The 14,062-nt window shown below is 30.9% G+C and overlaps 1 protein-coding gene across 1 annotated transcript in view; it reads left to right on the top strand.

Moving 5' to 3' along the window:
- The window catches only part of LOC139900539 (uncharacterized), a 28,056-nt gene extending 23,074 nt beyond the window's left edge, over positions 1–4,982 (top strand). The window contains exon 3 of the mRNA XM_071883305.1: positions 4,922–4,982. Coding sequence (XP_071739406.1) covers positions 4,922–4,982 — 61 coding nt within the window. The remainder of the gene's footprint in view (positions 1–4,921) is intronic.
- The last annotated feature ends 9,080 nt before the right edge of the window (positions 4,983–14,062 follow it).

Genomic DNA, 14,062 nt, shown 5'->3' with positions numbered 1-14,062 from the left:
ATTATGATAACGTCTACTAAATACATATGTATCATATTAAGATATTGATACACTATATTTAACATGATAAAATGATATTTAAATATATCACTAAGTGTGTTAACAATGAACTACATATGTAAAAACAAGACTACTAACCCAAGAATTACGAAACGAGACTTATATGTAACGATTATCGTTGTAACGATATTTTAATGTATATATCATAATAAGAGATATTCATACATCATAATATCATGATAATATAATAATTTAACATCTCATTTGATATAATAAACATTGGGTTAACAACATTAATTGAAATCGTTAACCTAAAGGTTTCAAAACAACACTTACATGTAACGACTAACGAAGACTTAACGACTCCATTAGAATGTATATACATGTTGTGTTTTGATATGTATTCATACACTTTTGAAAGACTTCAAGACACTTATCAAAATACTTCTACTTAACAAAAATGCTTACAAATACATCCTCGTTCAGTTTCATCAACAATTCTACTCGTATGCACCCGTATTCGTACTCGTACAATACACAGCTTTTAGATGTATGTACTATTGGTATATACACTCCAATGATCAGCTCTTAGCAGCCCATGTGAGTCACCTAACACATGTGGGAACCATCATTTGGCAACTAGCATGAAATATCTCATAAAATTACAAAAATATTAGTAATCATTCATGACTTATTTACATGAAAACAAAATTACATATCCTTTATATCTAATCCATATACCAACGACCAAAAACACCTACAAACACTTTCATTCTTCAATTTTCTTCATCTAATTGATCTTTCTCAAGTTCCATCTTCAAGTTCTAAGTGTTCTTCATAGATTCCATAAGTATAGTTTCATAAAAATCAAGAATACTTTCAAGTTTGCAAGTCTACTTCCAAGCTTTCTAATCCATTCTAAGTAATCATCTAAGATCAAGGAACCTTTGTTATTTACAGTAGGTTATCTTTCTAATTCAAGGTAATATTCATATTCAAACTTTGATTCAATTTCTACAACTATAACAATCTTATTTCGAGTGAAAATTTTACTTGAACTATTTTCGTGTCATGATTCTGTTTCAAGAACTTTCAAGCCATCCAAGGATCCTTTGAAGCTAGATCCATTTTTCTCATTTCCAGTGGTTTTATCCAGAAAACTTGAGGTATTAATGATGTTCATAACATCATTCGATTCATAAATATAAAGCTATCTTATTCGAAGGTTTAAACTTGTAATCACTAGAACATAGTTTAGTTAATTCTAAACTTGTTCGCAAACAAAAGTTAATCCTTCTAACTTGACTTTTAAAATCAACTAAACACATGTTCTATATCTATATGATATGCTTAATGATTTAAAACCTGGAAACACGATGAACACCATAAAATCGGATATACGCTGTCGTAGTGAAACCGGGGGCTGTTTTGGTTTGGATAATTAAAAACAATGATAAACTTTGATTTAAAAGTTGTTCTTCTGGGAAAATTATTTTTCATATGAACATGAAACTATATCCAAAAATCTTGGTTAAACTCAAAGTGAAAGTATGTTTTTCAAAATGGTCATCAAGATGTCGTTCTTTCGACGAAAATGACTACCTCTTTAGTAATTGACATGTAACTTAAATTTCCGACTATAAACCTATACTTTTTCTGTTTGGATTCTTAAATTAGAGTTCAATATGAAACCATAGCAATTTGATTCACTCAAAATGGATTTAAAATGAAGAAGTTATGAGTAAAACAAGATTGGATATTTTTTGATCTTTTTAGCTACGGGAAATGTTTAACAAATCTATACAAATCATATCCTAGCTAACTTATATTGTATTATACATGTATTCTAATATATTATGTAATCTTGGGATACCATAGACACGTATGCAAATGTTTTGACATATCATATCGACCCATGTATATATATTATTTGGAACAACCATAGACACTCTATATGCAGTAATGTTGGAGTTAGCTATACAGGGTTGAGGTTGATTCCAAAAATATATATACTTTGAGTTGTGATCTAGCCTGAGACGTGTATACACTGGGTCGTGGATTGATTCAAGATAATATATATCGATTTATTTCTGTACATCTAACTGTGGACAACTAGTTGTAGGTTACTAACGAGGACAGCTAACTTAATACACTCAAATCTTTAAAACATAATAAAAATGGTTGTAATTATATTTTGATCATACTTTGATATATATGTACATATTTGTATAGGTTCGTGAATCGATCCGTGGCCAAGTCTTATTTCCAAGGAATGAAATATCTGTGAAAGTGAGTTATAGTCCCACTTTTAAAATCTAATATTTTTGGGATGAGAATTCATGCAGGTTTTATAAATGATTTACAAAATAGACATAAGTACGTGAAACTACATTCTATGGTTGAATTATCGAAATCGAATATGCCCCTTTTTATTAAGTCTGGTAATCTAAGAATTAGGGAACAGACACCCTAATTGACGCGAATCCTAAAGATAGATCTATTGGGCCTAACAAACCCCATCCAAAGTACAGGATGCTTTAGTACTTCGAAATTTATATCATATCCGAAGGGTGTCCCGGAATGATGGGGATATTTTTATATATGCATCTTGTTAATGTCGGTTACCAGGTGTTCACCATATGAATGATTTTTATCTCTATGTATGGGATGTGTACTGAAATATGAAATCTTGTGGTCTATTATTACGATTTGATATATATAGGTTAAACCTATAACTCACCAACATTTTTGTTGACGTTTAAAGCATGTTTATTCTCAGGTGAATACTAAGAGCTTCCGCTGTTGCATACTAAAATAAGGACAAGATTTGGAGTCCATGTTTGTATGATATTGTGTAAAAACTGCATTCAAGAAACATATGTCGATGTAATATATTTCTATTGTAAACCATTATATAATGGTCGTGTGTAAACCGTATATTTTAGATTATCATTATTTGATAATCTACGTAATGTTTTTAAAACCTTTATTGATAAAATAAAGGTTATGGTTGTTTTAAAAATGAATGCAGTCTTTGAAAAACGTCTCATATAGAGGTCAAAACCTCGCAACGAAATCAATTAATATGGAACGTTTATAATCAATATGAACGGGACATTTCAACCCTCCCTCCCCGCTGCCCCCGCACTAAGCGAAAGGCGTGGAGTGGATTCGGGTCAGGGATAACATTGAGTGCAATGTTGCAGTCCATCGAAGTCGAACTCTTAACCTCTCGCTAAGAGAGGCAGTCAACTACCAGTTGAGCTACAACTCAATGTTTGATATATATATATATATATATATATATATATATATATATATATATATATATATATATATATAGTGGTAGGATCAAGAGAGAAGTAACCATTCGGGGGAAAGCGGGGGGAAGCAAATTTTTTTTTTTTTCATTTTTTGAAAAAACTTTGTTCACGAACATTATAGATTGGATGAAAATATGAACATTTAGTAGAGACACTTTGTGATAAATGATTTTATTTTGGCAGGAAAACGCTCGAAGAAGTAATATATAACAATTATAGTGTTTTTCGAGCGTATTTTGAGACTTTGGATATTAGGGTTTAGATATTAGGGTTTATAGGGTTTAGATATTAGGGTTTAGAAATTTAGGGTTTTGGGTTTAGATTTAGGGTTTAGATTTAGGATTTAGATTGAGTTTTTAACACGAACGGGTTTAGAGTTTAGGGTTTAGGGTTTAGGCTTTGGTGTTTTGGGTTTATGGAATAAACCCAAAACACCAAACCCTAAACCCTAAACCCTAAATCGGGCTAAATTTTACTTCACAAAACATGAAGAAAAAAAATGTTAACATTCTTCACAAACAATATTATCTTGAATGTTATTTTTGTCGATCGTTTTCCCGCCAAAATAATAACATTCATCACGAAGTGTCTTTTCTAAATGTTCATATTTTCATCCAATCTATAATGTTCGTGAACAAAGTTTTTTCAAAAAACGAATTTTTTTTTTTGCTTCCCCCCGCTTCCCCCCGATTGGTTACTTCCCCATTGATCTTGCCCCTATATATATATATATATATATATATATATTGGGTAAGCGAGGAAACCCTCCTATGAACGAGCACATTGGCTCCTCCATAGAAGGTAAAACCTCGGGTAATCAAGCCCCCCGAGCGCGAGACCTGGTACCGGGTGAATTGCGCATTATGCGCACCCTCTAGTCACACTCCCTTTTTGAACAATTTGGCATAGCCAGGAATTGAATCCGGGTGATGTGCTTCATTGGGCAACTCGGTGACCATTCAGGCAAGCCTGAATGGTTTATATATATATATATATATATATATATATATATATATATATATATATATATATATATATATATATATATATATATATATATATATATATATATATATATATATATATATATATATATATAATCAAGAAGGAAGCACTTTTTTGGGGGGACGTAATTTTTTTCATTTTTTGAAAAAACTTTGTTCACGAACATTATATATTAGATGAAAATATGAACATTTAAAAAAGACACTTTGTGATGAATGTCATTATTTTGGCTGGAAAACGCTCCAAGAAAAAAATAAAAACATTCAATGCATTGAATGTTTTGCTGCTAAGTTTTTTTTAAGGGGTTAGAAATTAGGGTTTAGAAATTAGGGGGTTATAAATTAGGGCAGCGGCATCTCTCTACAAATGCATCCCGGGCAGGATCTTCCAACCTTTCATTCATTTCTTGATCCGGAGCGAAGCCCTTCATCTTTCTCTTTTTGCTCAATAGCTAAATAAAGATAAACCAAACCGGAATGAAAGCTTCAAATCGAGTTCTCTCTAGTAAAGAAGTGGATATAAAAGTACAGAGTTCAGAATTGAAGAGTCAATCGGTAAAAGGAATTTAGCCTCTTTGGCAATCTTCTTTTTAGGTACCGTCGAGCGTCTGGAACTCTCCCCTTAACAATTGAGGCACTTCCTATTAGGGTTTAGAAATTAGGGTTTTGGGTTTAGAAATTAGGGTTTAGGGTTTAGAAATTAGGGTTTAGATTGAATATTTTAACACGAACGGTTTAGAGTTTAGGGTTGAGGGTTTACGGAGTAAACCCGAAAACCCAAAACCCTAAACCCTAAACTCTAAATCGGGCTAAATTCAAAAAAAAACACTTCACACAAGATGAAAACAAAACGATGCAAATAAACTCAGCAGCAAAACATTCAATGCATTGAATGTTTTAATTTTTTTATTCGAGCATTTTCCCGCAAAAATAATGACATTCATCACAAAGTATCTTTTTTAAATATTCATATTTTCATCTAATCTATAATGTTCGTGAACAAAGTTTTTTCAAAAAATGAAAAAAAAAAATTTGCTTCCCCCTCCCCCCCACAAAAAAAGTGCTTCCCTCTTGATTATGACCATATATATATTCCTTCCGTCTCATATTAATTGTCCCAGACAAAATTCACGCAGTTTAAGAAAATATTATAAAAAGACTGCATTTTCTGTTTTTACTTTCCAGTTTTACCCTTACTTTTTTCTTTCTTCATTAATCATATCCACATACATTAAGAACATAATAGAACTTAATCTTCGTATTCTCTTCTATTTATGAAAATGAAAAATTAATTTGGGACATACCAAAATAAAATACTGGATAGTAAACTTGGGATAGAGGAGTATCAGTTTGATAGATTCGCAACATTACCTTGAAGTATCTATGTTTAATATCACTAAGTTTGGGGCCAAAAACCTAAGGGTACCTTCACAAGGTTCATCCCTCCTGAATATTAAAGAAAGAAAGAGGTCAATAAAAAAGAGATGTGAATTAATCAAAGGTCCAACTGATTGTCACGCCTATATTAAGGAATCGCTTAGCCATAACGAGCACCGTGGAAATACATGCCACTCAGCCAAAGGAAAATGATGGAGAATAAAGGACTCACTAAGCGGGGATCACTAACTAAGACTAATCAAATACTTAATACGAACTAAGAAAATAGAATAGAAAAGAACTGTCTTTTCTGTATACTTTTTTCGGTTCCGCTACAATTCACGTAATCGTTGACCTCTTGCCAATTGATTCTGAGTAGCTTTATCGAGATCAGAAGCAAATTGAGCAAAAACTTCTAATTCTGAAAATTCTGTTAAGACAAGATCTCTTGCAAGAAGGTTGACTAGAGATTTTTTTGTAAAAAAACTAGCCCTACTCAGTTCATAATGAGATGATTTTCAACTTCTTTAGCATTTTATCATTATGAACATACGGAATAAGCCGTATGAGAAGAAAATCTCATGTGGGGTTGGGGGGGGGGGCGGGCAAAATTAGTTAAAAATACACTACAAGAAAATGGGTTTTAGTGACGAGGGCTTTTTGGTCACTAATCATACAAAAATGGTCATTAAGTTAAATTAGTGACCAAAATTATTTGGTCACTCTTCGTCACTATAGGTCCGTCACAAAATTTAATTAGAGACCAAAATCTCAAACTGGTCACTATAGTGACTAATATATCATGGTCACTTTTTATGGTCACTATTATTAGTGACTAAAATATGGTCACTCACCTCGGCCGTTTGTGACCAAAAAGTGGTCACTCATACGGTTTGTGACCAAAAAATAGTCACTCACATTGAACATTTATGACCAAAAATTGGTCACACACATTGAACGTTTGTGACTAAAAAGTGGTCACTAATTTTGATCGTTATGACTAAAAAGTTGTCATTCATATTGACCGTTTATGACCAAAAAGTGGTCACTCACATTGGACGTTTGTGACCAAAAAATGGTCACTCATTTTTGACCGTTTGTGACTAAAACATGGTCCCCGATTTTAATCAATTGACTAAATAATGGTCACTCATACCACTATTTGTGATCAAATATGCTCATAATAATTGAAATTTGCTCTCTAGGATAGTTATTTTCTACAGCCTGGTAACAAATATATATAATAAATCATTTAAACATAAAACTCTATACTAATAAGTATTTATATAACCAAGTTTAAACTATCAACTAATACAACTAGTTATAAAACTAAGCATGTACTTGCTAATCCCTACATCGAATAGTTTTTCAACTTCAATTACAAAATCACAAAACCATCGACAATAATAAAGAAGAAAGATATAAGACTACGCTGCACTAGATCTCTTCTTGGCTAAGCTTTTACTACGCTTCCCACACTTATGTTTAGTACCCTGCAGACAATATTAAAAAGCTGATAAAAATATGGGTTTGATTCATCATAAAACTACACAGCATACATCGAAAATAATACAATCAGGGAGTAGACTATGACATCATATTGACTATGAGTAATATTTACAATTAATCACCAACAGCACCTTGAATTGAGCTTCAATGGTTATGCAACCTGATGTTATATGATAAGGTAAACTACTTCTCCATTCTACTATGAGTCAACCTGATGTTATATGGTTATGCAACAGCACTTTCGATGACCCATGTAAACTACTTTTCTACTATGAGTCAAGTATTGAGATGAGGTCTCACTCATGCATATTGGGCAAGCTTTGTAGCCCTTAACACTCCAACCAGAGAGCATACCATATGCCAGAAAGTCATTAATAGTCCACAAAAGGACTGCACGTAATGAAAACTTCTCCATTCTATATGCATCATAAGCATTGACACCAACCCAAAAATTCATTTAGTTCATCAATCAAAGGTTGCAAGTAAACATCTATATTTATTCCAGGTGATTTGGGACCTGGAATCAACATAGACATCAACATGTAGGGTTCTTTCATACATTTCCATGGAGGCAGGTTATAAACAACAAGAAAAACAGGCCATATACTATATGAATTACTTAGGCTGCCAAATGGACTGAATCCATCGGTCGCCAACCCTAGACGTATATTGCGTGGATCTTCTGCAAATGAAGGATATACTCTATCAAGGTGTTTCCACACCTCACTATCTGCAGGATGTCTAGCTATGTTATTATCATTCACTCTCTTCTCCTTATGCCATCTCGTGTCACAAGCAAGTTCTTTATCTATGAACAACCTTTGAAGCCTCGGTTTAAGTGGAAAGTATCGGAGCACTTTTCGTGGTACCTTTGAATCACTTCCACTATAACGAGGCTCTTTACACTCAGAATTAGGACATACAGTATGATATTTATACTCATTTCGATATAAAATGCAATCATTAACACATGCACGTATTTTTTCTCCATGAAATCCCAACTCACGTCTATATTTTTTTGCTTCGTAGAAATTCTTTGGAATTAATGATGGAGTTGGCAAAACTTTTCTAAAGATATCAAGCAAGGCATCAACAGATTTAATAGACCAACCACTCATTGTCTTTAAATGTAAAATAGCAACAATGAAGGAAAATTTTGAATAATTTTTACAACCTCTATAGAGTTCTTGACGTGACTCATCGAATAACTTACGAAGATTTTCTAAATCTTTTTCAACAGAGGATGAAGATCCATCACTATTCTTGCAGTTATTTCCCCACATACCGTTACCTATGTTTTCTAACATTTCATCAAGGTCGTTATCGCTATCATCAGTAGCCCTATCACCTTCCTCAAATGGTATATCATTATCGCTATCGTCAGATACATCACAAGACTCACCATGATACACCTATGTATCATAACCATGAGTAATCCCTTTTTGCATCAAATGCGAAAAAACACTACTCCTATTACGATGGCGGAAATTATTGCAAATTTTGCATGGGCATGGAATTTTAGATGACTTATTCTTTCCACGATATGCAAAATTAAGAAATTCATTGACACCGGATTCAAATCGTGGATACTTTGTCCTATGAACTATGTTCATCCAAGACTTGTCCATACTATCAGTTAACACAAAATTTCCTGGAAAAATCACTATGCAAACAATTAAACACAAGTATTTATGAAAATGGAGATCCCATATTCAGTGATTAAAGTAGAAATTAATTGAAAATATATCAAGTAGTCAAACAATCAGATAAATTAATACAAACTACAAAAACACTAATGAAGAAGAACAGCTAAAAAATCATAATAACTTATTTTATATATATATATATATATATATATATATATATATATATATATATATATATATATATATATATATATATATATATATATATATATATATATATATATATATAGAGAGAGAGAGAGAGAGAGAGAGAGAGAGATATTTAATCGAGAGGGAAGCACTTTTTCGGGGGGAAGTGGGGGGAAGTAATTTTTTTTGTTTTTTGAAAAAACTTTGTTCACGAATATTATAGATTAGATGAAAATATGAACATTTAAAAAAGACACTTTGTGATGAATGTCATTATTTTGGCGGCAAAACGCTCGAAGAAAAAAATAAAAACATTCGATGCATTGAATGTTTTGCTGCTGAGTTTTTTTTAAGGGGTTAGAAATTAGGGTTTAGAAATTAGAGGGTTATAAATTAGGGTTTAGCTATTAGGGTTTAGAAATTAGGGTTTTAGATTTAGAAATTAGGGTTTAGGATTTAGAAATTAGGATTTAGATTGAATATTTTAACACGAACGGTTTAGAGTTTAGGGTTTAGGGTTTAAGGTTTTGGGTTGAGGGTTTATGGAGTAAACCTGAAAACCCAAAACCCTAAACCCTAAACACTAAACCCTAAATCGGGCTAAATTCGAAAAAAACACTTCACACAAGATGAAAACAAAACGATGCAAATAAACTCAGCAGCAAAACATTCAATGCATTGAATGTTTTAATTTTTTTATTCGAGCGTTTTTCGGCCAAAATAATGACATTAATCACAAAGTGTCTTTTTTAAATGTTCATATTTTCATCTAATCTATAATGTTCGTGAACAAAGTTTTTTCAAAAAACGAAAAAAAAAAAAAAATATATATATATATATATATATATATATATATATATATATATATATATATATATATATATATATATATATATATATATATATATATATATATATATATATATATATATATATATATATATATAAACGAAATTGATACAGAGACACCATAGAATATACCAGCTTAAACAGAGAATGGCGGAGTAAGCTTCCACAAGAGGCTGTGGTAGTAACGTGGTGATTGAGTGGCGGAGAAAGCTTCAACAGCTGAAAAATAGTCATAATACCTACTAAATCAGCTATTTATGATTACAATTGTTATGTAACAGCAGAGATTTACTTTTGCCCTAATTGTGAACGGAAAAATATTAGGGCAAAAGAAAAGAAGCGAATGAGAAATTACCAGAATCCGGCTATTTATGCCGTCGGAGATGATAAGCAATTCATTCCGTCGGAGTTGATAAGCGATTTATGCCGTCAGAGCGATGTACGCCGTCCGAGATCGATTCACGAAGATGAAGTGTTTATGTGAATCTAAAAGCGAAGGAGACGAGCAGTTAGAATATTAAATTGTATCTCCGTGTATGTTAAATTATTAGTGTATGTACTAGTATGTCCCAGTTGCCCACATATTATAATATTATTACATTTATATATATATATATATATATAATTTATTATATATTTATATTTCTAAGTTACCTATATATATATATATATATATATATATATATATATATATATATATATATATATATATATATATACCGAGTTGCCCAATGAAGCACACCACCCGGGTTCAATTATTGGCTCTGCCAAATTGTTCAAAAAGAAAGTGTGACAAGAGGGTGCGAATAATGCGCAATTCACCCGGTACCAGGCCTCGCGCTCGGGGGCTTGATTACCCGAGGTTTTACCTTCTATGGGGGAGTCAATGTGCTCGTTCATAGGAGGGTTTTCTTACTTACCCAAAAAATATATATATATTATATTAAATTATATATTATATTGTTAATTTATAATAATATTATATTATATAATTATATATATAATATATTATATGTTATGCATAGTACGGAGTATATTTTTATTAGATAGATGTTGTATGTTGTACATGGTTGTATGAAAACCTTTGAGAAAATTAATTTGTTATATCTATTTTTTTAAAGAGAAAATTGCGCGGATAGTCCCTGTGGTTTGTACCAGCCAGCATGGATAGACAAAGTTGCCGTTTTGAGTGTGGATAGTCCTTGTGACTTAAAAGTGGAGCAAGGATAGCCCAGTTCACTAACACTGTTAACTTTTCCGTTAAAATTGAATCATGTGCCAATCATGTGAGTGTATTTTCGGTATTTAACCTTTCTTCTTCATCTTCTTTAAGAAGAAACCCAACCAAAAGGATTTTCATTTATATCCATCTATTTATATCTATATATCTATTCTCTGAAATTATCAATAAATTAATTAATAATATCAAACAACAATTAAATCAAACCCACCTGCAAATCAAACTCAAAACCCACCTGCATTCCATTTTTTTAACTTACGAATTTTTACCAAAACCACATACACCCAGAGACCTCCTACAAATCAAACTAAAAAACATAATCTTTATTTGCTCTTCTTCCTTGAAAACAATACAAATTCATCTCTACTCAAAACATACATACACAAGCAACAACAGCAAATCGAATCAATTAAATCAAACCCAAAAATACTACTTGTGTGTGTCATTTGGGAAACAAGAACACATTCAAGCAACAGCAGCAAATCGAAAAGCAACAATTTCGCATTATGGTGGTGGATTACAGTGTTGGTCGCGATTGTAGGTCGTCAGCACAACCCATTTCAGATCTAAACCCGCAACCACCTCCGTCATCGCAACCCATTTCAGCACACCTTCATCTCATAATCCAGAATCTATTTGAAATCAAAAAATTCAAAACCCACTTTGAAACAGTAGTTAATTTTTAAGATGAAAAATCATAGAATATAAACAACAAAAATATCACATAAATATGAAGATGAGATCTTGAGAAAGTCAATGACCTCCACCACCAGATCACGAACTCCCGGAGTAGATCTTCATCAAAATCGATTACTCCAGAATCTTCCTCCACCACTGCATTCCCACCGTCGATTGCAGGTTTCAGGTGGAAGTGGTTCTGCAATACCCATAGGCGGCGGATAGGGTTCCAGATCTTGTTGCAAATGAAAGGACCCGTTCATATACATTATAAACGATTCGTAATAGTTGATTACATTGCGAGGTATTTGACCTCTATATGATACATTTTACAAACATTGCATTCGTTTTTAAAAGACAATCTTTCTTTACATCAAAAATTGACAGGCATGCATACCATTTTATAATATCCACTATCCAACTATAAATTGATTTAATAATAATCTTTGATGAACTCAATGACTCGAATGCAACGTTCTTCAAAATATGCTATGAAAGACTCCAAGTAATATCTTTAAAATGAGCAAATGCACAGCGGAAGATTTCTTTAACACCTGAGAATAAACATGCTTTAAAGTGTCAACCAAAAGGTTGGTGAGTTCATTAGTTTATCATAATCATTTATTTCCATCATTTTAATAGACCACAAGAATTTCATTTCCAGTTCTCATAAATATACGTCCCATGCATAGAGACAAAAATAATCATTCATATGGTGAACACCTGGTAACCGACATTAACTAGATACATATAAGAATATCCCCTATCATTCCGGGATCCTCCTTCGGACATGATATAATTTCGAAGTACTAAAGCATACGGTACTTTGGATGGGGTTTGTTAGGCCCAATAGATCTATCTTTAGGATTCGCGTCAATTAGGGTGTCTGTTCCCTAATTCTTAGATTACCAGACTTTAATAAAAAGGGGCATATTCGATTTTGATAATTCAACCATAGAATGTAGTTTCAATTACTTGTGTCTATTTCGTCAAACATTTATAAAAGCGCATGTATTCTCAGTCCCAAAAATATAAAGGGTAAAAAGGCAAATGAAACTCACCATACTGTATTTTGTAGTAAAAATACATATAACGTCATTGAACAAGTGCAAGGTTGGCCTCGGATTCACGAACCTAAATTAATTATATATATTTATGTGTTGGTCAATATTTGTCTAACAAATTAGGTCAAGTCATAGTGTACCACAATCCTAATGCTCGAGACTAATATGCAAAAGTCAACAAAAGTAAATTTGACTCAAAATAATTTCCAAAAATCTATACATGATTAATATATAGTTTAAATATCGTCGTTTTATATTTTTAAATATTTTTAAAAGATTTATTAGAGTAAATAATATAATTTATTTATTAATAAATAAAATTTTATATTATATTTATATAATAAAATATACTTTTATATATATTAAGTAATAAAATTTATAGGGTTCATTTAATATTATAAAGATAATATGATAGGTATTATTAAAGTAAGTTATTACACGTAGTAAAATATGTTTGTATCAAATATTTATTTGATAAAATAATATCTATAATGATAGTAAGTAAAAGTTGTATTATTTTGTAATAATAATAATTATTATAAAAATATCAATATTTATAATTACTAAGATGACATTATGATAAAACGATAATTCTAATTATGATAACTTTAATATTTACGATAATTTTTAATATTATCCTTAAAATAATAATTATATTTAAAATAATAATAATAATAATAATAATATTTTATAGTAACAATGACATTTCTATTAAAATGATAATTTTTGTTAAAATGATAGTTTTAATACTAACGATAATTTTAATAATAATAGTAATGATAAAAATAATAAGAACGATAATTTTATCTAAATCAATATCTTATAATATTTTAATTTCATCATGATACTCTTACCCATTATTTCATAATCGTTTCGTTTAATAGCTTTTAATCGTCTTTTATATCGTGTTCGTAATAATGATAATAATAGTAATCAAAATAATTAGGTGTTACAAATATTTATTTTAATTACACTAATATTAATAATGATAGTTACTATAACATTATTAACGATAATACTAATAATTATCTTAATGATAATATAGTAATAATAATAATAACAATAACAATAACCATTTTTAAATAATGATATATATATTAATAATGATAATAATAATAATACCAATAATAATAATAATAATAATAATTGGATAATAATAATAATACTAATTATAACTTTAACG

The sequence above is a fragment of the Rutidosis leptorrhynchoides genome, chromosome 3, assembly GCF_046630445.1.
Source record: "Rutidosis leptorrhynchoides isolate AG116_Rl617_1_P2 chromosome 3, CSIRO_AGI_Rlap_v1, whole genome shotgun sequence".
Lineage (NCBI taxonomy): Eukaryota > Viridiplantae > Streptophyta > Magnoliopsida > Asterales > Asteraceae > Rutidosis > Rutidosis leptorrhynchoides.
The sequence above is the reverse complement of the archived record's forward strand: the minus strand, read 5'-3'. Positions and strand labels throughout refer to the sequence as shown.